Source organism: Drosophila innubila, chromosome X (assembly GCF_004354385.1).
Source record: "Drosophila innubila isolate TH190305 chromosome X, UK_Dinn_1.0, whole genome shotgun sequence".
Taxonomy (NCBI): domain Eukaryota; kingdom Metazoa; phylum Arthropoda; class Insecta; order Diptera; family Drosophilidae; genus Drosophila; species Drosophila innubila.
The window spans coordinates 33,438,053-33,462,784 of NC_047626.1; the positions used below are offsets into that span (position 1 = coordinate 33,438,053).

The window sequence follows — 24,732 nt, forward strand, 5'->3', positions numbered from 1 at the left end:
ATAATAATAATACAATAATAAATCATAATGATCGATTTCTTAATCTGGTTTTTATTAATGATTTCACAAATACTGCCGTCTCTACGGCATCCCCATTAAGTATCCCTGAAGATTTACATCATCCTACTATAGAAATTTCTATCTCAATCTCTAAACCTATTAGTCCACATCTATTATGTCAGCAATCACTTCGTCGATGTTTTCGCAAGGAAATTATTCATTGCTTAATGAACTTATCCTTGCTACCGACTGGTGCTTTTTAGAAAAAGCTACTGACATCGATATTGCCCTTAGTTCTTTCTATGAGACCCTAAATGCACTCTTGGATGTGTGCATTCCAAATTATGTTCCACCGTCTGGTTCTATAAAGCCTTCTTGGTTTACACCTAGACTTTCTTATTTAAAGAATTTTAAATCTAAATATTTTAAAAAATATGAGAAGTCTGGTTCAAGTCTTGACTGATCTAAGTACACAGTAGCCAAGTCGGACTTCGCCAATTTAAACTCGCTATGCTACGAGAATTACCTAACTCGATGCAAAAGACAGTTTTCCCGTGACTTTAAACAATTTTACAAATTTGTTAACATGAAGCGTAAATCCCCCAGTTTACCTTCCTCTTTTTTTCAGTGTTTTTCAATAAAAATTTGGCTCTGCTGCCGCTATTGCTCTGATTTCGATCGGCTCTGAAGCACAGCAGAGAGCACAAAAACAAAACGGTTGCTCTTCTGCTCTGCTTTGTAGCACAGAACGTCGGAGTACGGAGTAATAGCATAAGCAAAAAATGTGCGGCTGACTATATGTAGTTGTAGTAAGAGCGCAAGCATCGACAGCGAGATGCGAGCTGAGCGAACGAAAATAATTTTTGTGCTTATGCGACAGAGCATATGCATTCTTTATCTCTTTCCCTTCTGTTGATGCTCTCGTTGCTGCTTCGTAGTCGCTCTTTGTAGTTGCTCTCTAAGCAGCTCTGTATTTTGCCGTTTACCACCCAAAGGCTTCGTTTTCTAAATCTTCCTTCTTTAATTAATCGTACGAAAAATCTTGGTGTTGTTTTTCTTCACAAATTGATTATTAGCGAGATCGATTCTATTTCCCTTCTGGCCCGCTTCACCATTTCGGTCCCCCGCAGGTCTACTAGGAATTTTAAGACTTGGGGGCGCTGCTGAGGGAGTTGATTTTTTAGGGCCAGATTATAAAGCATTAGCGAAAGATATTCCGTTGATAGTGTTTGCTGGACCAAATGAGGACCTAGCTGCTTTGGCGAAAAAGACGTCGGGTGTAGCTTGGGATGCTATAACTGCACCTGGCAGGTGCTGAAGGAGCGCTGTTGGTACTCGTCGGATGCGGTTTTTTAGTTCCTTGTAGACTGGAAAGCCTCTGTAGTTAGCTGTGTGATTTCCACAACAGTTTCCGCACTTTTTTGTACTAGGGTCATTCTTGTTGACTTGGCACGAATCAGGGCCATGGGAGTCTCCACAAGCTACACATACCGAACGCAGCGTGCAGTACGCCCTGGTATGCCCATATTCCTGGCAGTTTGAGCATTGAACTGGACCATTCCGTTTGTGTGGTTCCTCAACAGTGATTCGGCGATGCAGCAGGAGCTGTATTTTGTAAATCGGGTGCACTTCATTTTTCTTTGGAGCTTTACTATCTGGCTCCAGCTCGACTTTGAAGAGAGGTTGCGGTATTTTGCTTTTGTTTAAAATATTTGTAACTCTCTTAGCGAGAAAGCCCTTCTCTTTTAACGCACTTGCGACCTCGGAAGGGGTTACATCCGGTTCAATACCTTTAAGTACAACCTGCAGGCCCTTGCTGCTTTTTAGTTGATAAGTGTAGAAGTTTATCTTAGCTTCATTTAGATACTTGGAGATTTTACGGAAATGCTTTTGATTGAAGCTTGATTTCGTGAATGTTCCCTTTAATTAAAGGAACGACATGAAAATTGTTGTTTCCAACTAGGTCAACGATCTTGTTCACCAATGCGTTGGATATCTTTTCTCGAATGAATATAGGTGGGGGCTTTAGTTTTTTTGGCCCATTTCCAGCTTCGGTAGGCTGGTCGATGACAGTATCAGCCAGCGGTGCAAATCTATTGATGGTGTTTACTGGGTCCCCAGAAGTTTGGTTTGAGTTACCGCGGTTAATTTTTGATTTATTTTCCCGTGTTTTTTGTGGGCTAAGTTTTCGCTTTATTTGAATGTAGCGATCCATTCCGGTCTGCCTAGCCGGAGCCGTTGCTTTTGACGCTGCGCTTGCAATCGAAGCAGTAGTTGAAAGAGCTTGCGCTTGGTCAGCAAAAGATGGTACGACGACTGTTGACACAGTTAACGTTGTTGTTGCCGTAGCGTTAGCAGCAGCGACTTGTACGGGCAAGTTTGGTGGTGATAGTGGATTCCGCGGTGAGGGGGTCGGTAATGGGATGGCACACTCTTCGCTCCAGGTTCATAAGACATGTCAACCAAAATCACAGATTGTGTATTTGAGACTGCCTGTTACACCCTGACCAAATTTGGTGAACATAGGGTAACTATATCATATAGCTGCCATTGGAACAATTGGATAGAAATTATCTCTTGGCATGAAAATTATTATTGTTTTTTGAGCTATCTCAGCCAAACTCACAAAATATCTCTTTTTTACTTAACGTTACACCCTGTTCAAATTTGGTCTAAATCGGATGACTATATAATATAGCTGCCATATGAACGTCGGTTTCAAATTAACCTTTAATATGAAAAACTTTTATAATTTTTGCAATTTCTTAACAAAATTTACATATTCACTTTTGCATGCCAAATATTGAAGTTTTCTGCCAAATCTAACCGCGTGCATACAATTATTCGTTTCTTTTACAAAAAGTGTTATATTTTTTAAATTTGTTGATACTTATTGCATTTAGAAGAACGTATCATGTCATTTAGCAGGTACTAATTACTGATCTATCAGTAGGAAAAGATAATAAAAAACTGATAAAAAACGTGCCGAATAATTCCAATGTTAGATATAACGAGCATTTGTTCTTAAATGGAAGAAACCGCAGTTTAAATGCCTTTATTTGCACATGTTTTTGTTTCTTATATTATTATTATTTTCTTACCTACAAACACGTTAATGTGATTGGATTTCAAAATAAACAAATTTGTGTGCTGCCCGGCTTACAGAATATTTTATAAATAAAAATTGAGTGTCCGAAATATAACGTTGTCCGAATTATTGAAATAGTACAGTAATATGGTTTTGTGTTAATGAAGTTTATTCAAGAAAAATATAAGAAGTGCTCCTCTTTTCAACACATCAATCCCGCGAGCGAAGCGAGCAGGGGGCGGAGCCCCCTATTATTAATATAACAAAATAACGAACTTTTAGTTCCAATACTTTAATTTCACGGACTTTAAAAATACGCTTTGCGTTATGTGGAGATCTGTGATTCGGCTACGAGATTCACAGATGACACATTTTATAGCGGCCGCCTGCCGCTCCAAAGGCACTGAGCTACCAGGGCTGATGAGGTACCTCATCAGCGGTACCTTAAGGCGATTTTATAAAGTCCCGGCCTTATGCGAATTCCAGAATTGCATGGGATCACTTTCCCATGAAGCATCCAGGCTGAGATATAACTTCAGCTCGTTATTATCGGGCTCGTTTTCGCTCGCTACCCAGACTACAGAGTGACCAACACAAAAATATCATAAAATATCCCAAAAAAAATTTCGCATATTCGATAGTTGGACAAAAAAAATATTACGATATAAATATATCAGTTTTGGAAAAAAATATCGATATATTGATATATTATCAACAACCCTCTAAAATTGCTAATATGCCAACACTGATATATTGATATATTATCAACAACCCTATAAAATTGCAAGTATGGCAACACTTGCATGGTGATATGATTAATGTAAGTGGCAATCTCAACTTATAAAACGTAAACAAACATTAAAATACCTTCTATGTATGTATAGACATATGTATGTACAATTCGCTCACATTTAAGGAAAGGGTCAAATAATAAAATGTTTTTAGAGAGACGTAACTGCACACTATTGCACACGATTTGCATCTGATGAAGATTTTAATGAGGTAAGATCTAACTTCACAAATTTAATTTTGTGATACTTCGTTAAATGTGTGCTATGTACATTACATATGTATGCTCTCAAGTAAAACTGTGTTAAGAAATACTCATACAGGAGCAGTAAAGATGAAAGTGAATATCACAACCATTTTGCTTATATGCTTTGAGCAATTTACTAAGACTATTGCCCAAGGTATGCCAATTAGTCCGTGCCCAAAGATTTTTCAATACAGATTCGACGGAAATGAATGGTTTGGTATAATTGCCGTCCGTAATCCTGAGGTTCAAGGTCTGCAGATTCGGGTATTACTCTCAATGCGGGGCAAGCCAACAACGGTGAGTGAATGTAACACTTGCAGTTAAGAACTGAAAATAAAAAATAACATTTTTAGAATTATCTTGGCGAAATAGAGCTACTTACTCGGGGACAATTCACAGCCCATGCGCCGGTGCTTTACAAAATCCGATTTCCAAAACATAATTTCCCTCCCAAACTTGTACTCATTTCTACAAACAATCAAGTCATTTGTTTTGGATCTGCAGGTTTGTATATGATAATGATTAGAAACAGCAGATGGATGAGGCACTCACGTACTTCTCACATTATTGTAGATCATAGTACTTTTATGACACAAATTCAACTGGAGCATACACGAAAGCTTACATTCATACCAGATATAAAGTCGTCAAGTCTAATTGAGCCCACAATGCAGATCGAATCAGGAAAGGCAGTTGGTAAGGAGACGCCATCAAAACATGAGTTTGGCTCTAAACCTCTGCCGCACATCCAGTTTAAGAAGTATGCATCTGGATTGTGGCGTAGTTGGTTTTCAGTACAATTATACATCAATAGTCGATGCCTTAATTGCAACGATAACATACAGTGGTCGGCATATTTATTTTGACAAAATGTAAAGTTAAATCTACCTTTAATTTGAACTTACTTAATGACGATTTTAGTATTAATGAAAAGGTCATTTAAATCCTGTTTGAATGATACAAAATTTTACTAAACCCATGAAGTACCCATTGAAAATTTTGAATCTATGTCGACGTAGAATTGTGTTAAACTGTTAAACTTTTTTTCTCGGACTTAGTCAAAAAATGTTTTGTTGCAAAAAGTTTCTTCAAACAATTCTTATAGTGACTGCAAAAATAATTTTTCAAAAATCTCTTTGCTTATATTTTTTATGATTTTTAGAAAATTGCTAAAAATTACTATTTTTGCCACTTTTTCCTCCTTTTTATACAAAACTTTTCTGAGATCATCCCATTCAAAAAATCGTAAAAAATGTAAGCAAAGAGATTTTTGAAAAATTTGCAGTCACTATAAGAATTATTTGAAGAAACTTTTTGCATCAAAACATTTTTTGTTTAAGCCATAGGAAAAAAGTCAAAAAAGTAGATTTTTACATAAATTTAAAATTTTTTAATTGGTACTAAATGGGTTACGGAAAATTTTGTTTCATGCAAACAGGATTTAAATGACCTTTTTATTGATGCTAAAATCTTCACAAACATAGTATCAATTATGAGTAGATTTAACTTTAACGTTTTTTCACAATAAATATGCCGACCACTGTAAGCAGAAGTTTAAAATCAAAACAACAATTATTCAAATTACTGTAATCGGCAGTTCTCGCTAGGGAGCATTGATGTAAAAGTCGACTAGCAATATTTGCAGGAAGAGTGTAAAACAGGCATTCTCAAACCCAGCATACGGCTGGGCAAACAACAATTCTCACAAAAACAAAAAAACAAATACATTGAAGCAATCAGATTTTTTCTTGCACTGAAAAAGTTAGCTTATAATTTTAACGGCGAACATAAGTAAAACTAAAACAAAAAAGATTTCATTCAGTGCAAACTCGCCGAAAAGGCAACAATAAATTACATTCGAATTAGGAGCGCGTCGCTTGCGAATGAAAATAAGAACGCTAGACCAAAACAAAATCGTTCAAATTGTTGGTCAGTTTGCTCGCGAAAGAAGGGAGACTGCTCTACGCAGTGCATACATACATACATACATAAATACCTTATTGTTTGCATGTATTGGCTGTTTGTATGCTTGGTGCCGTTCATGTATACGATCGTCGTTTTCCTATCTTGTGGACAAATACAAAGGGCTGAGCATGTCTGGTGTAAAATAAGATACGATATAAGAGGTTTGATAAGTAAGAGACAACCACAGAATTTACAGATATGTTCACTAGGGGGTTGGAAAGATATGTTCTAAATTTCGTGTCATTAGGCTTGCCTTTGAATTTCTTTTTATAAATTACTTACGTGATTGCAAAGATTACTTTGGCTCAACTTCCACGGAAAGTCTTCCCTTTTGTCTATTTTTTTATACTCTGAGCGAATCCAAAATGGGCAAGAAAGCGAATATTGGTCTTGTCCAAATGTATCTAATGGGGTGAAGGCGTGAAAAACCCAATAAACTTATATGTATATTCTTGATCAGCATTAACAGCCGAGTTGATTTGACCATATTCGTCTGTCTGTTCATCCGTCTCTATGATTTGCCACCTTATTTTATACTTTTATGTTCTTATTCATATCACAAAGTTTTAGTTGACATGAGGTCTTCTCGTACATCTATTTTTAAAATATAATATAAAAATATTGCCTAAATCTACAAACAGCTGCGATAAATAAAATGGCGCCACTCGCTTTACCAATGTTTCCAAACACGTCGTAGTCACATTTGTTAATTTAAGGAACTCATGATCACTGCGGACGGCAGTTCGCGCTACTGACGAAAGCAGCACGAAGGGTGCGAAAGGTGACTAGCAATATATACAGCTTAGCTTACATTTTGGCGATTTCTGACAAAACGACTCTAATGATTTTTATTAAATTTAAGTATGTTGTAGTACGTAAAATTTTTTGGTTTTTTTGTATTTGACTCATAAATTTTGGCTGAGGGGCTTGGAAGATATTACCTGTTTACTGAATCTACACATTTTTCTATCGGTCGAAACTCACGTTTTAGTACGAAGAGCTTTTTGGTTATATGAGATATCTTAACCAAACTGATACAATATGCATTTCACTTGGTCTTATATATCCTGAGTTGGTTTAAATCGAACCACTAAATCAAAAAGCTGTCATAGGACCGATCGGGTCAAAATTAGGTTTTAGTATGAAAAACTTTTTTGTTTTATGAGATATTTTAACCAAATTGATAGAACATGCATTTAAGTTAGTTTTATACATCCTGACCGAAGTTGGTTCATATCGGAACACTATATCATATAGCTGTCATAGGACCAATCGGGCGAAAATCAAGTTCTAGTGTGAAAAACTTATTTTATGAGAAATCTTGACCAAACTAACACAATATGCATTTAACTTGATTGTATATATCCTGACCAAAGTTTGTTCTAATCAAACCACTATATCATATAGCTGTCATAGGACCGATCGGGCGAAATCCAAGTCGTAGTATGAAAAATTTTTTTTTTCATAGTAAGTACGGGGTCTTCGACAGTAGAGTATGCTCGACTGTAGTAAAGCGAGCGAAGCGTGCAGGAACGGAGCTCCCTAACTTTCTTTATAATTAAAGAGAATTATTTTTTTAAATTTGAAATAAATTCAACAAATAAATACTATACTATCTGTCTGCATTAATGATAAAGTTACAGTCTAGTGACGAAAGCATAATCCAGCCGCAAATTTTCTGATATCCAATTTTGTGACGAACAAATAAAGTTCAATATAAAAATTTTAATAAAAAAAATATATATATAAAAAAATAAAAAACACGAAAACTGGCATTTGGCACTGCGCAAAAAGTAATTTTTATGTTCGTGGTAGCACACTCTTTTTGCGCACAGTGCAGAATGCTAATTTTCGTGTTATTTTTTTTTTTTATTTATATATTTTCCACATGCAATGTATCTACTCCATAGCTCGAAAAACAAGCCTATATCATATTGCTCAAAGCTACTTGTTAAATGGTTTTTGTTGTTTCTTTTGGAGCTTTATGCCTGCCGAACAAAACAGATCCTTTTCACCAGATAATACAATTTAACTATCATCTATCCATATAACATTCCTCCTTTTTCGTTCTACGCCCTTTGAACGTTACTCTTCGGCAATATGTCTGGCGTTTAAAAAGAGAGGCCTAACTTTGGACTGCAGGCCATTCAATTACTTTCTCTAATATATGTGCGAGCTGTTTGCACCATCTCCGGTAATATCTCACTGCAGTTTTCAACGTTTTCTTTGTAGATTGTGGCTTTTTGAAAAATTTTGATTTTCAGCTTTTCCACCTTACTGAGTTTTGAACAACCCAGTGTATTTGGCTTTTTTGGATTTAGTTGAAAGATAATGACCAAAATAATTCAATCAAAATCAAATTGAAGCAGATGCTTTTCTTCAAAGCAATTATTCGAAGCCTCACTTTTTTTTACAAAGAAAGTGAAATTCGATATTATTTTTTACTCATCACTTCCCTTTTAAAACTCTTTGTCCCTAAAAAATTCAAAATAAAATATGGTCAACTAATCTAAGGAAACCTTTTATATATTTATACCCTGTGCAAAAAGGGTATTATAAGTTTGGCTGAATGTTAGTAACTGGCAGAAGCAGGCATGGCAGACCCCATAAAGTAGATATATTCTGGATCAGTATCAACAGACGAGTCGATTTAGCCACAACCGACCGTCTGTCGTGGAACTTTTTGCGCAATGCCGGATACCTTTTTTTTTATTAAATTATTAATTACTAAGCTTAATATTGGTCGTCACAAAATTTAGGACATGAAAATTCACTCGTAGCTGGACCTCGTAAAGAGGTTAAAAGTTAACATTATCAAAAAATAAAAAATTTTAAATAGACAAACAAAATTGATTATTTTTATTAATTTTTGCATCTGTATATATTACTCGCTTCGCCCGCGGAATTGATGCGTAAAAAAGAGAAGCACTTCTTATATTTTTCTTGAATAAACTTCTTTAACGCAAAACAAAATTACTGTACTTTTTCAATAATTCGGACACTTGTTAATTCGGAAAACCTAATAATTCGAACACTCGATTTTTATCTTTAAAATATTTTGTAACCCGGGCACCACACGAATTTGTTTATTCTGAAATTCAATCACATTAACTTGTTTGTATGTATGAAAATAATATAAGTAACAAAAATATGTGCAAATTTAAGAGCAAAGGGTCGTTATTTTTAACATTGGGCTTATTCGTCACATTTTTTATCAGTTTATTATTATTTTTTTTTCTGATAGACCAGGAATTAGTACCTGCTAAATGACATGATACCTTCTTATACAAATCAGACTACTACGTTTTTCACCGTTCGTACGATGCAATTATCATCAGTTAACAGTTATTTGAAAAAAATTAGAAATTTTTTTTCGTTAGAAATTTAATGCTAAATGCAATACAAATTTATATATTATAACATTCATTCAAACTTCGACATTTGGCGTGCAAAAGCGAATTTGTGAGTTTGGTGCAAAAATTAAAAAAAAAGTTTTTTAAATTATATATATTATATAGTCATCCGATTTAGACCAAATTTGAACAGGGTGTAAGATTTAGTAAAAAAGACATATTCTGCGAGTTTGGTTGAGATAGCTCAAAAAACAATAATAATTTTCATACTAAGAGTTTATTTCCATCCAATTGATCCAATGGCAGCTATATGATATAGTTACCCGATGTTCACCAAATTTGGTCAGGGTGTAACAGGCAGTCTCAAATAGACAATCTGTGATTTTGGTTGACATGTCTTAAGAACCAAAAAAGTTTTTCATACTAAAGGTTAATTTGAGCTTGATTGTACCTATGACAGCTCTATGATATAGTCATCCGACTTTAACAAAAGTTGGTCAGGGTGTAAAACATGGTAAGAAAAATACAATCTGTGAGTTTGATTGAGATAACTTGAAAAACAAAAAAGTTCTCCATACTTAAGTTGAATCTGAACCCGATTGTTCATATTGCAGCTATATGATATAGTAACCCGATTTTGACCAAATTGTAAAATATCCTAAAATTTAAAAATATGCTAATAAAATTAAATTAAAAAATAAAATAAAAATCCTGCCTGGTGTGGGAAATGAACCCGCGCCTCCATGCACCTGGGTCTAATACACCATCCTCTGCAGTACTTATTTACGTACTGAACTCGCCAGCTGACCAAACACTGCTATATGTTAATTAAATAAATGTATGTCTTTGTTTTGTCAAATTGATTTTTAAAAAACGACATGATCAAGCGATATTCAAACCCGGAGCTTCTTCTTCTGAATCGAACTCACCATCCCCTGCACAACTTTGCCACTGAATACCGCGCCTGAACAAACTCTACTACACTACAAACACATGTAAACAGAAAATATATGGGAACTTTGAACTTTAATTTAAGGCACTTTCACTTCGAATTTTGAAAAAAGGCAGCCTTATCTCCCGATGAAATTAGCTTAAGAATATTGTGGCCAAGTTTTAAGGTCGTACGTCAAACCGTTTGGCCTGTACAATGCTAAATCAGTCAGTTGGACAAACAACTTTATATAGTCAAAGTGTTACTCGAAAAAAATGCTGTAAATTGGTCAATTTTTTTATTTGAAAACTTATGAGTATTTTAAAAACATTTCAAGTAACAGAAAAATTAGTTTTTATTCGATGTAGCCACCCTTAGCGTGGTGTATAGCATCGAGTTTGTTCGGCAAGAATTCAGACTCAGCACAAACATGGGTGGACAGAAAATATTAAATTTTGTCATGAAAAAATTTGTACAGTTCAGCAATTGGTAAACAAGCATAACGATCGCGTATGGTTACAGAACAAAATTAACAACAATTTAGACCAGTGAATGGCTCTGCGAAATCAAGCGCTTGCATCAGTGATACCTTGGAGTGCAGTAACTGCCACAGGCGCTCAACACTGGTTTTCATCGCACAGGGCGTAATGGTTAACCAACATATATACCTTGAAAATATTTTAAATGGTGCTTTTCTATCTTAGGCAATTAAATAATTTGGTAGAAATCATATGGCATTTCAACAAGACTCAGCACTATCTCATAAAGCCAGAAACACCCAAAAATTTTAACAAGACAAAGTTCGCAGCTTTATTTCTTTACAGCAATGGCCGCCATATTCTCAAAATTTAAGCCCAATGAATTTTTCCATATGGTCCATTCTGGAGGCCAAAGTGTCAACTAAAAAATTTGAGACCTAAACGCTCAGAAAACTGTTCTGAAAATGGAACCAAATTCCAACAGACCACGTTCGTGCTGAGTGTGAAGTCCTTACGAACAAACTTCGCGCTAAGGGTGGCTCTATCGAACAAAAACTCATTTTTTCTATAGCTTAGAATGTTTTTTAAATACTCAGAAGTTTTGAAATCAAAAATAAAAAAATTGACCAAGTTACATCCTTTTTTTCGAGTAACACTTCGAGTGCCTACCCCTGTATATAGATAATCATAAATGCATATATTCATAGATGTGTATATTCAATAACTGATACTGGACTGACTGACAATGATGCCCAAAACGGGCAGAGTTGGCAAGTTCGATTCTTTACGTTAGTGACGGTAGCTATTGATTTAAAAGAAAAACTAAATTTAATTATTTTCTTCATTCACGAGTCACACGCACTTTTTAATATATGTTTTTGTGTTTTTTTTTTTTCAAAGTTTAAAATCAAGGGAAATCTAAACGAACCGAAAATCTCCCAAAACTGTATTGTAAAGTTATATAATGAATAGGGAGCAACCCCCCTTTTCGCTTCGCTCGCGAAATTGAAGCGTGAAAAGATAACTTCTAATATTTTTCTTGAATAAACTTTTTTTATCGCAAAAATAAATTACTTGACAATTTAAATAATTCGGACTGTGCGCAAAAAGGGTGAGCTACCACAAACATAAAAATTTCTTTTTTCGCAGTGACGAATGCCAATTTTCGTGATTATTTTGTATTTAAAACTTTTATATTGAACTTTATTTTGTTTGTCACAAAATTGGATATCAGAATTTTCGGGGCTAGAATATGCTTTCGTCACTAAACTTTTACCTCGTGTAGAGGTTTTTTTTGTGTGATATCAGAAATTTTTGCAATTGCTTTTGCTTTTGATATTGTAACTTTATCAATAATGCAGGCATAGTGTTAAATATGTAAATGTATTCGTTGAATTTCTTTCTGAATTACACAAAAAAATTTTCTTTAATAATGAAGAGAAAAGGAACACATAAATTTGATATACGATGCAGAAAGACACAACTAGTTTAATTCATCACACAAAAAAAACCTCTACACTAGGTAAATGTCTAGTGACGAAAGCATATTCCAGCCCCAAAATTTTTGTTTTTCAATTTTGTGAAGAAAAAAATAAAGTTTAATATAAAACTTTTAAATAACAATAAAAATTAATAATAAAAAAAACACAAAAATTGGCATTCTGCACTGTGCGCAATAAGGGTGAGCTATCACGATCATAATAATTACCCAGCAGTTCCAGACCTCAAGGAAAAATTGTGGAATCCATGTGGATTTGTCCCTAATCGATAGGGAAACCTTGTGGACATTGTATGAAAAACGTTGTGGACTTTAACATTTTGAGTTCCTAGGAACGAGGACAGAGGAAACTAACATAGGAATTCCCTAAGGTTATCTTCACATTAAACACTAGAAACTCTTCGTGGAACTCTGCCGAGAAGTCCCTAAGTATTGAAGTGAAAAGAAAAATATTTTAAGCCTTTGCTTTTTTTTTAAATTTTTTTTTTCGCTTTAATTATTTTTTATTTTAGAATTAAAAACTACATGCTTGATACTTTGACGACGGGTGTATATGTCTGTTCACAGCGGAATTCGAACCCGGGAACCCAAACTGAATAGGTCTGCTTGTGGCGAGTCGTCGACTCTAAGCATTACTCCATTCGGCCTAAAGTTTCTTGACTAACAATGTACCAATTGACTCAAATTTTAAAGTGCGGACTCAAATTTTAAAGTGCGGACGAGCAGTAGGCCAGTTGACGCTGGCAGAATGATTACAAAACTAACAACAGAACGTCAAGAAATGACAAAAACATCATGGACAATCAAGCAAAGGGACATTCAGAACCACAGGGTACTTTTTATGCAGTGCCGAAGTTTTTTTTATTTTATTGACGTAATTTATCCTTAGTCCTAAACATGTTCAAAAAAAATATGCATTTTTTTATAGAATTATTTAATTTATTTTTTTTTTAGCAATTTTTAGCAATTTTTTTTTTTTTAATTTAGCAAATTTAGCCCATAAGAATCTGGCAACACTGCACTGAGCAAATTATTTGCTTAGTGATCATATGTTACACAATGGAGGCATTCAGCAGGCAGTTCAATCAGAAATCGTTTTTTTTACTTGTGATCGATGGATGACATGATACCCTTTTATAAAAATGTGTCAAGCCCATGCCGTTTCTGGCTGGCTCTCGATATTCACAACTCGTGTTGTTCGTTGGAACACCTGGATCTCAAAGACTATAAAGACTGGTGACGGAGTTATTTCCTTTCTATTGTTTAATTAGTTTTGTTTTATTGCCCTTGCCCATCTATTTCTGAAAGCCAAGATCGCTTCCCATGTGGTTATCCAACGCCTTGGTGAACTTTTCAAGTGGTTTGCCACACATCTGGCAGCGCCTTCCGAGGGTTGCTTAAATACCATGTTCATTTATGAACAATTCTAATCAGCTGTGTGCTTTAAAAATTTAAACAAAGCGCGCTACTGACGCAACAGAGTTACCATTTCACTTTTGTTTATTTTTGTGTGTTGCATTGGCAACACTGGCTTTCTCTAGATTATATTAATTTTTTATATACTATATATTTTTTATATATTATATAATTATTTTTTTTATCTTTTTTTTTCAATTTATCAATTTTAGCCCCTAAGATTTTGACAACACTGCCTCAAACACACCTTTCCAATGATATATAGAACATATCTGAAGCTTCTATGGTTTGGAAACGGTTGGGGCTTAGCGGGATTTAGCGTTTTCCCGCTTATCTAGCGGATCTTTTATTTAAAGTCGTAGATCAAACATATCTAGAGTTCTGGATAAAATCTGACCTTTTTTTTAGGCGCTTTGATACAGACAAAAAAAAAAACAAACAAATAAACAGACAAACTGACTTTTCATTTAATTTAGAGAAGTCCACTAAAAAATTCAATTTTTGTTATCTTTTGAACCAGATGTCGGGTTCGGGTAATTGAGGTAGGAATCGACGCGTACTTTTGATAAAAATTTTTAATAAATAATTTACCAAAATACCTAAACGTCCCCAATAGCTGTAAATTTTTAATTTTTCCCCTCCCACTTACACCCTCTTATCTCATGAACCAGGTGAGTTAGCAAAAAGCCATTTTGTTAGCTAGGACTAAACCTTTCAATTTAATCGGACAGTCGTAGCAAATTGTCTATATTAGCTGTATATATTGCAAGTCGCCTTTCGCATCCTTCATGCTGCTTTCGTCACTAGCGCGGACTACCGTCCGCAGTGATAGAAGCCTGATGTTGACCAAATTTGGTCAGAATATAGCAGGCAGTCCCAAATACACAATCTGTGAGTTTGGTTGAAATATCTTGAGACACAAAAATGTTGTTCATACTACAGGTTAATTTACATCCGATTGTTCTTACTGCACCTATATAATATAGTAACCCGATATTAAGCAAATTTGGTCACGATATAACAGGCAGTCCCAAATACAAAATCTGTGAGTTTGGCTAAGATATCTTGAAAAACAAAAACGTTTTTATACTAAAGGTTAATTTGAGCTTGATTGTACCTATGACAGCTATATGATATAGTCATCTGAGTGTGACCAAATTTAGTCAAAATGTAACATATGGTAAAATAGACACAGTCTGTGAGTTTGGTTGAGATAGTTTTAAAACTAACAAAGTTTTTCATACTAAACTATTTTCTCAAAGTGTAAACTTTGACCCCGAATTTGACTCGCTTACAATTTGAATTTACGCAAAATGCCGTCTTATTGCACATTGAAATTGTCTAAGCTATGTTGTGTGAAAATTTCAGCCTTCTAGGTCTTATGGTTTGGGCTGTGCTATGATCAGTGAGTCAGTCAGTCAGTCAGGAAAAAGAATTTTATATATATAGGTTAATTTAGGTTAAGCCGGACGGCCCTCGCGGGGCTAATTCATAGGCCAGTAAGGCCCTTAGAGATCCGGAAGTTTGTGTGTCATGATCATAACGTTGTCTTGAAATCCTGTAGGATTGATGTTCTTTTGGCGAAGGAAAGTAGTTCTCTTGGGGCTCTTCTAGTGGCAACATCTAGTGATGTCAGCGTCGGTGCTCCAAGGTACCTTAGTCTTGCAGTTGCAGATGAGATGTTCTAGGGTCTCTAAGACCCCAGACCCACCGCACTTTCTGCAGCTATTATTGTTGGTGATACCAAACTTGACGGCATGCGCCGCCGCAAGGCAGTGACCGGTGAGTATACCTACCAGTAGCCTGCCTCGTTTCGATCTGTTCTCTGGTGGCTGGGAATCCAGAGGATACGGACCGACTTGGTCCAGTGCTTAATGGATCTCTGTGCACCTGTGAAGCAAAGCATTGCCTGCCGCTGAACCCTTTCCATTAGCCTAACGTAAGTTTTCTTTTCGGAGGCTAGCCACCTCACTAAGATTCCGTACATCAGGGTTGGTCGCACAACCGATATGTAGATCTAATGCATCAGATCAGGTGAGAGACCCCAAGTGCAGCTTAACATCTTCTTGGTTGCACATAGCGCAATGGTGGCTTTGTTCACCGTTTCTTTAACATTAGCTCTCCTTGTCAGCTTGCCTTCCAGCACCGTGCCTAGGTATTTGACCTGTGTTTTTGGTGTTAGCCGAACTTCGCTTATCTCGGTGGGATCCATAGCGGAACCTTGTATCTCTTTGTGAAGAGAACCAGGTCCGACTTATCCGCATTGATATCGAGTCCGACTCCTTCCGCCCACTCGCATATCTCCCTGAGTGTGTGTTCCATAACTGAGCTGAGGATCGACGGACAGACACCCGTAATAATTATACTTATACTTAATTATACTGATCGGCATTGGCGGTTATTTTTGAGGCCCTCCTGTCAAATATCTTAATTAGGTGGTCGACCACCATATTCCATAGCAGGCGAGATAAGACTCCACCTTGTGGTGTACCTCTGTGTGCCCCTTTAACTATAGAGGCAGTACCCCAATCTGATTGTACCCGCCTGCAACCTAAGAGGTTGTTTATCCAGTGGATAATGGGTAGGTGTTGGTCGTTTCAAGACAATCTGTCATTGCTATAGTGGATACATTGTTGAATGCTCCAGAGATGTCCACAATAACTCCTAGTGCATATTCTTGGGCTTCTGTATAGATGCTACTTGTGAATGAAGCGCAGTTTCTACTGACTTCCCTTTAGTGTAGCCGTGCTGTTTTTCCGACATGAGTCGTCCCACATCGTTCCTGATGTGAAGATCCATCAATTTTTCAAGTGTCTTTAGTAAAAACGAGGTTAGGCTTATTGGCCTGTAATCCTGCCTTCCGCCCATTTGACTTCTTCTAGTTTGAGCTGACTTTGAATAGTAGGCTGCTTGGAGAGCAGCTTCCTAAGTCTAGCTGTTTTAGTCACTTTCTTTATCCCAGAGCAGAAGTTCCTCCACGAGTTTCTCTGTGCTTTCCGAATGTCTGTCTTCTGAGCATGAGTTTATATTCCTCGTGTACAATTTCTTCGTCCGCTTGCTTGGCGATCTTGAAAAATTCTCTGAGGTTATTCCTTTGAATCGTGAGGTCTGGGCTCCACGAGCGTGGCCTGGTTTTTCCTTTTGTTCTTGTAAGTGGGCACGATGCGTAAAATGCATCTGTGAGATCCTTGGACAGGGTTTTTAGAGAATCCTCAATGTCCGTAGCGGATTCTATGATACCCGGTTCTGCGATTTTCTCGGTGGCTATTGCTTTAAACCAGCGGTGGGCAAGCCCTTGCTCTCGCTGCTCCCAGTGCTCCGGCTACAACAAGAACTTTTGACGCTGCGCGCAAATCATTTATGATGCCATGTAGCAGGAAGCCACCATTAGGCGCTTTCTGTCGTTCTCCAGCAATACTACAATCAGGTCGTCAGTGCTGTAATGTGACATAAGATAAGCTTGGATCCCCTTTCGTACAGGTACGACGGTTCTAGTTCTGCTCACCGTGGGCACGTAGAAAACGTTGTGTGAGGTTGATTTTAGTCCGGCCACCATGTTGCCAGCTGCAATCCATGGTTCCTAGTCTAGTGCCAAATCGGCGGGCACTTGCTCCAAAATAGATAACAATACTTTTGTTGAGTTCTCGCTCTAAAGCACCACCTGCAACTAACCTCTTATTATTCAACAAATAAAACATCAACATTAACCAATGTCAGAGAGCAGAGAGCATAGCATAGCATATCGAACCTCATTTGCAAAAAAGAAGCAAGCGACAAAAAGCTAATTTTACACCAGAAAGTTCTTTTTAATATCTAATGATGTTTAATAGATGTTGTTGGTATTTATGAACACACTTGCATAAAAAAACAAATTTCGGAAAAATGTCGCTTGCGTCATAACATTTTCAAAGTCTGATCTAAACCAATTTCACAGATTATCAAGTTATTATCTTACACATTCTGACATTCGCTGGAAAACCAAGGCTTAGTATAAAAACTGTTATTTGTTTCTTAAAATAACTCAACAAAGCTTATACTATAATATACATAGCTGCTCATGTGCTAATAACTCAGCCTACTCTACATGGATTTTTATGATTATTGGGTCAATTTGTATGGAGTAAAAAATTCACAAAGTGTTTATGAAAATCGTAATCTAAAATGAATTCTAAGAAGAATTGCCAAAGAAACCATAGCTCTAATGTCACTATGGGCTCAGGGTATAAAAAAAACTAGTTAAGAACGCCAACTAATTCTTATTGCCAAATTCATCATAGTGCGGTCTTTATCTGCGGGGTTTTTTTTTTTTTTGAGGTAAGTTCCAACTAACAGACAATTACCCATATAAAAAACACGAATAACTTATCCGTAAAAAGGGGAAAGTCGATATTGATTTTAGACTCATGGTTTCTTGGCAATTCTTCTTAAAATTCATCGTAGATTACGATTATCATAACCGGTTTTTCGCGGAAAAATTTTACCCACTCTAATATACATATTTTTTTAAATAAGGAAGAGATGCTAAAATATTTTTTTTAATTATCCCTAAATTTCAAAGTAAAAATCATCAAAACATCGTTATGTTCTTAATTCAACAAAAGACTCCGCCTCAATCGACTCGGCTGTTGATACAGACGAAGAAAATGTATAGTTTATAGGGTTCCTTACGCCATCTTCTGCCTGATACATACATTTACTCATTCAAGGTATTAAGATTTGATCTTTGTCATATGGGGCCCACATGTATAAAAAACAAGGGGGCTCCGCCTTTGCTCGCCTCGCTCGCGGTGACTGCACCAAAGATTTGATGCCCTTGAAGAGCGCTGTATTAAATTTAAGACAGGTTCCCAATAGCAGCTTTATTATAGCTAGCCGATTTAAACCAACTAAGGTCAGGATATATTCGATATCTTAAGAACCAAAGAAGTTTTTCATACTTAAGCCCTTACTTGAATTACGAACTGAAAATCTTTTCTCCGATAAATCGAATATGCCGCTAATTAAATGGCCGCTAGCAATAGGTGCATTTTACGCTATAAACTCATATGCGAACAAATTCTTTCGTTACTCAGATAAAAATTTAATTAAGTTTAAATACTATTACAGAAACCCATTTCATTCGATGATGGAAACCTGTGGCAAGATTGATAAAAGTTTTGACTTCCGATTGCCTAAACGAAGGCAACGTCAAATCACCTCAACTCCTGATTTAAGTTCAGAAGGAAATACATCTGCCAATGATGAGCTTAGAATAAGCCCTGATGACATTCGCAAATTTCCAGTTTTTGTCTCCCCCGACGACTACGGCAACGATAGCGGCGGAAATGTCCTAGATGAGGTCGATGTGGATGAGAACAACTCAGTTGACTCAATAATTTTTATTGATGGGCAAAGCACTTCGTCTAGCAACAGTTTACCTTCCATAACACGCGGTGCCTGGCCCTGGCTAGCGGCAATATATGTAAATAATGTCACATCTCTCGACTTTCAATGTTGCGGTACGCTTATTTCGGCGCGCGTAGTTATAAGCTCAGCGCACTGCTTCCAAATGTTCAATCAACGTTATACGGCCAATGAACTGCTTGTATTTTTGGGTAGGCATAATCTAAAAAACTGGAATGAGGAGGGCTCCTTGGCAGCTCCCGTGGATGGTATTTACATACACTCTGATTACAATAGACATATAAGTGACTACGATGCGGATATCGCAGTCCTCATACTCAAGGATGAAGTGCGGTAATCATTTATATCCTTTTAATTTTATTTTAACTCATAATATTTAAAACTTTTGTCAGGTTCAACACGTTCATACAGCCAGTTTGTCTGTGGTCGGGATCCACCAAAACGGAAAACATAGTGGGAGAGCATGGTATTGTAATTGGTTGGAGTTTTGACAGATCCAATTCAACGACATTATCACAGGCTGCACCGAATACATTTGCGTCTTCAAGCGATGCTGAATCAGAAATTAGTAACAGCAAACCAAAGGTACTTAAAGCGCCCATCGTTTCCAACGAAGTGTGCTTTAAGTCAAACGAAGACTTTCGCAACCTTTCGTCAAACCGCACTTTTTGTGCCGGCATCCTGGTGGACTCCAGTGTCCTCAGACAAGGTTGGCCTGGCGCCACTAGCATATATACCGGCATTTCCGGCGCCGGACTTATGATAATGAAGAACAATCGTTGGATGCTCCGGGGTACTGTATCAGCGACCTTACCCGTTGTGCCCAGGAGATCACACATAGATGATTCAGGTCCTTGTTGCAGCAAGCAATATATCATTTATGCTGACGTAGCTAAGTTTATTGATTGGATAATGGCATTTATTATTTAGTTTTTGAAGATTGCTTAACGTAATTTTATCGTATAGCATTTGAATGTTAATTGAATTTAAATTACTTATATGCTTTGATAAATTTTGGTAGGTGCACCACGTCATTTGTAGACATGCTTTTGCTTGACGTGCAAAATAGCTTAAGCCACCTCAGAAGTTGTGGATTTACATGTATATAATAAAAGTGTCTACCTGAACTAATTCTTAACTTATTTTAAATTACTTTTATGACAGACCCTGATCATAGCTCAAGCCCGAGTCAGCCATCTACCTAAGATATTTGGCCTGATAGTTTTATTTACCTGAGTCTGACTTGCGGCATTGTTAACGGTTTTTAAGTCTCTCCCTTTCTACATATAAATGCCAGTCCTAAGAATGCTCATTGCATCATTATAATTTGTGACTTCGTTTAGAATGTGGCGTTTTGTATTCTTCGTCATCAGTTTTGGGTTGGCAACCGCTAACGAGGATGGATGCAATGAGATGATCTGCGGATCGGTAGTATCAAAGTGTCAGCTTACACAGAGCTGTCAGTGTAAGCTCAATGATTGCCACTGTTGTAAGGACTGCCTTAACTGCCTGGGCGAGCTATATACGGAATGCTGTGGATGTCTGGACATGTGCCCGAAGCAGAAGGATGTCCAAAGCTCTATGACACCCCGGTCCGAGATCGGTGATGTTGATGGTTTACCCGAATTGTTTGACACGCTCACCACCGAGGATGACGACCAGTGGTCCACCATTCGTATTTCCATGCGAGCTGGCACTAAGCAACGACTGGAAGGTAACTCTCAGTCTTTACACCAGGCTAACTACAATTTAAATGATAGTGTTAACTGCACTGTCATATATGTAAACTCATGCATTCGATCTCTCAAATGCAAACAACAGTGCGAAAGCATGGGAGCCAGTAGCTATCGTTGGTTCCACAACGGTTGTTGCGAATGTGTGGGTGCTCTTTGTCTTAATTATGGAATCAACGAGAGTCGCTGCACCGAGTGCCCGGATGATCAAGAAGCAGTCAGCGATGATACTGTCAATATGGATGCTGAGCAGGATATGGAGCATATTTTTGGAATTAAAGACGATGCGCCTAATGATATGTGGGACTATGGCGAGGACGACGATATGACTTAAGGGGCCTTTACAGTGAACACAGTGTGACAGAGCTTATGACAAAGCTGAAGTGTTGCATCTGGGCTTCAGAATCGGCTATTTAAATTTCAAAACACTGTAGAGCGCTGACACTTAAATGTGACGCAATGTGAACCTGGCATTAGACTTGAAAAACTTACTTATAGAACTGTAAATATTTAAGTGACTGTACGTCAATTGGGCTAAATAAGGCCCTCAATGAATCTCGAAATCTCTCTGCGTTCTTATTCATTCGCAAGTGCTGCAAAATATAAATTTGTTTCCATATACATTTATAGTTTTATACCCTTACCAGGGGGCTCCGCGCCTGTTTGCTTCGCTCGCGGAATTGAAGCGTGAAAAAGAGGAACACCTCTTATATTTTTCTTGAGTAAACTTCTTCAACGCAAAAATAAATTACTGTGTTATTTCAATTATTCGGACAATCTGATAATTTTGGGACTCGATTTTTTTCTATGTAACATTCTGTAACCCGGGCACCACACATATCATGTTTGTATGTAAGAAACCAAAAAAAAAATTTTTTCACTGCATATCCACACACCAAAAAAAATTATTTGACCAAATGATTTTAATAATTTTAAAATTTCGGAGCCTTCAAAATGTCAGTGATTTTATATTTTTGATATATTATATGTATATCCGAAGTCACTGAGGTCGACTGCCATTAAATTATTTCAAATTTCAGCTATCACTGCGGACGGCAGTTCGCGCTAGTGACGAAAGCATCACAAAGGGTGCGAAAGGCGACTAGCAATATATACAGCTAAGTTGGAAAATTTGCTACGACTTTTCGATCAAATCGAGTTATACACCGATCGAAAGGTTTAGTCCTAACTTACAAAATGGCATGCTAAAACTTTTTCTAATTAACCTTGGTCATGAGATACGCGCCGATTGATACCTCGATGACCCAAATCCGCCAACTGGTTCAAAGGATAACTAAATTTTAAATTTTTAGGGGTCATCTCAAAATGAAATGAAAAGTCAGTTTGTTTGTCTGTTTGTATCAAAGTATGGGGATTTATTCCTTTTCGAAAATCTAGAAATGTTTGCTCTACGACTTTTTATAAAAACCGCTAGATTAGCGGGAAAACGCTTAATCCCGCTAAAATTGAAACCTCAACAGTTTCCAAACCATAAAAGCTACCGATATGTTATATATATCATTGGAAAGGTGAGATTGAGGGCTCTAAAGGGCTCTAATTCTAAAGTACGCAGGTAACATTTTACAGGTGATATAATGTTTTTAAGCTTACATTTTGGCGATTTCTGACAAAACGGCTCTAACGATTTCTGTTAAACTTTAATATGTTGTAATTCGTACAATTTTTTTGGTTTTTTGTAATATGAAACATATATTATATTTTGGTTGAGTTGTTTGGAAGATATTACCTGTTAAGTGTGTAACAATCCTTAAGGCTTCACCGGGCTAACTCGGTCGGCGATATGAGTTCGTGCAACAAATTTATATTATGCAGCACTTGCGAATAAATAAGAAGGCAGATCGATATTCAATAGTAAATGGTATTTGTTTATTAGCGACACGATAGCCGACTCTTTTAAATTTCAATGTAGGTTTATTTAATTTCGATGCGTTGCGTTGATGAATGTTGTCCTCGGGTCTCTGTCCTTGAAATCCGATGTAGGCTCGCCGCTCGTCGATCGCTGGTCTCACTCCTGGTTGTAGCTCGATTCGTCTCTCGTACTGGGGACCCCGCTACTGCAAGGGTATCGGGAACAGGTCCTGCGACAGCTAGGATTGTCGAACGTAGATCCTGCGACAGCAAGGATAAGTCCCCCTTGACCCGCTCTTGCAGGGACAACTAAATCTATGTCCTGCTTTAGCAAGGACGGATAAACTAGGTCCTGCGACAGCGAGGAGTATGAACGACCCTGATCCTACGTTCTCCAAGGGCTCTCCGCTTAATTTTGCCCGCTTAATTTACTCCTGCGACAGCAAGGCTCGCTTAATTTGTTCCTGCGACAGCAAGGCTCTAGGATACTAATGCTACTATTACAATTACTGGATCCTGCGACAGCGAGTATATCTTTTCTGGTTCCGCGTCGGCAGGAACTATATCCTGTTACAGCAAGGATATCGACGATGTTTCCTGCGACAGCAAGGATTATAACCTGCTATTGCATATCTTTTTCTGATGCGTCCTGCGGCAGCAAAGACTATATCCTGGTACAGCAAGGATATCTACGATGGTTCCTGTTACAACAAGGATTATAACCGGCTACTGCAAAGTTATCTATGATGCGTCCTGCGACAGCAAGAACTATATCCTGTTACAGCAAGGATATCTACGATGGCTCCTGTGACAACAAGGATTATAACCTGCTACTGCAAAGTTATCTATGATGCGTCCTGCGACAGCAAGAACTATATCCTGTTACAGCAAGGATATCTTCGATGGCTCCTGTGACAACAAGGATTATAACCTGCTACTGCAAAGTTATATATGATGCGTCCTGCGAAAGCAAAGACTATATCCTGCTACAGCAAGGATATCTACGATGGTTCCTGTTACAACAAGGATTATAACCGGCTACTGCAAAGTTATCTATGATGCGTTCTGCGACAGCAAGAACTATATCCTGTTACAGCAAGGATATTTACGATGGTTCCTGTGACAACAAGGATTATAACCTGCTAATGCAAAGTTATCTATGATGCGTCCTGCTACAGCAAAGACTATATCCTGCTACAGCAAGGATATCAACGATGGCTCCTGTGACAGCAAGGATTATAACTTGCTATTGCAAAGTTATGTTTTTCGGAGGGTCCTGTGTCAACAAGGATTGATGTTTTGTCCTGCTATTGCAAGGACCGCAAGCTCTCGCGCAAGAGGTCATGTCAAATCATGAAAGGTACGCACTCGCGGCTAGTTTCGCAAGAAGTCTAGAAGACAAAGAGCGCAAGCCGCATGCAAAAGCGCAGGGTCACCAACAGGAGAGGCATTCGCAACAAGCCAAAACACAAGCTAGCGGTACAAAGAATCCGCACTTTAGCAAGCAAAGCAAGGCCCCAGTGCAGACTGACCAGCGAAGCAGCAGGCAGCACATTAATAATGGCGCACAGGTGCCCATAGAGGTCGATCCTTCCTTCTCAAGGGTCTTGCAGCCCACTCAGGCCCCTGCTTACACGAATAGGAAGTACTCCGCATCTGACCGCACACGCGGTCAGAGAAATCAGCAGAGGTTGAATCACGTCACGCAAGACGCGGGACAAGGGGCAGAGGCGTATGCTGATGCCGCCTCCAGCGCATCGGCACAGATCAATGACGATGCTAGTTATGACTCTGATGCCCTTAATTTTTTAGGAGCAAATCCCTGCTACCCGTCATCAGACGAAGAGTAGCAGGGACTCACATGCGATTCCTCATAGACACGGGCGCGGCCAAGAATTTCATTCGGCCACATGAAGGGTTAAAAGGCGTCCGCTCGGTAGAGTCCCCCTTTAAAATTCATT

General features: G+C 37.6%; 2 protein-coding genes across 2 annotated transcripts; both read left to right on the forward strand.

Annotated features, from left to right (window-relative positions):
* The first annotated feature begins 4,000 nt into the window (after positions 1 to 4,000).
* On the forward strand, positions 4,001 to 20,296 carry LOC117793864 (serine protease gd). The gene is made up of 6 exons (XM_034634294.1): positions 4,001 to 4,104; positions 4,175 to 4,421; positions 4,478 to 4,628; positions 4,698 to 4,884; positions 18,873 to 19,502; positions 19,562 to 20,296. The coding sequence occupies exons 2-6, from the start codon at positions 4,212 to 4,214 to the stop codon at positions 20,097 to 20,099; spliced, it is 1,716 nt and encodes a 571-aa protein (XP_034490185.1). The 5' UTR covers positions 4,001 to 4,104; positions 4,175 to 4,211; the 3' UTR covers positions 20,100 to 20,296.
* Positions 20,297 to 20,435: 139 nt separating this feature from the next.
* Positions 20,436 to 21,279, forward strand: LOC117793865 (protein twisted gastrulation). The gene has a single exon (XM_034634295.1). The coding sequence runs from the start codon at positions 20,514 to 20,516 to the stop codon at positions 21,234 to 21,236; it is 723 nt and encodes a 240-aa protein (XP_034490186.1). The 5' UTR covers positions 20,436 to 20,513; the 3' UTR covers positions 21,237 to 21,279.
* Positions 21,280 to 24,732: the final 3,453 nt, after the last annotated feature.

Bases quoted from the DNA above. Each gene is read 5' to 3' on its own strand.
- LOC117793864 (XM_034634294.1), top strand. From the start codon at position 4,212: ATGAAAGTGAATATCACAACCATTTTGCTTATATGCTTTGAGCAATTT. The intron at 4,422-4,477 runs GTGAGTGAATGT...TAACATTTTTAG, and splicing joins TGCGGGGCAAGCCAACAACG to AATTATCTTGGCGAAATAGA. The intron at 4,629-4,697 runs GTTTGTATATGA...ACATTATTGTAG, and splicing joins CATTTGTTTTGGATCTGCAG to ATCATAGTACTTTTATGACA.
- LOC117793865 (XM_034634295.1), top strand. From the start codon at position 20,514: ATGTGGCGTTTTGTATTCTTCGTCATCAGTTTTGGGTTGGCAACCGCT.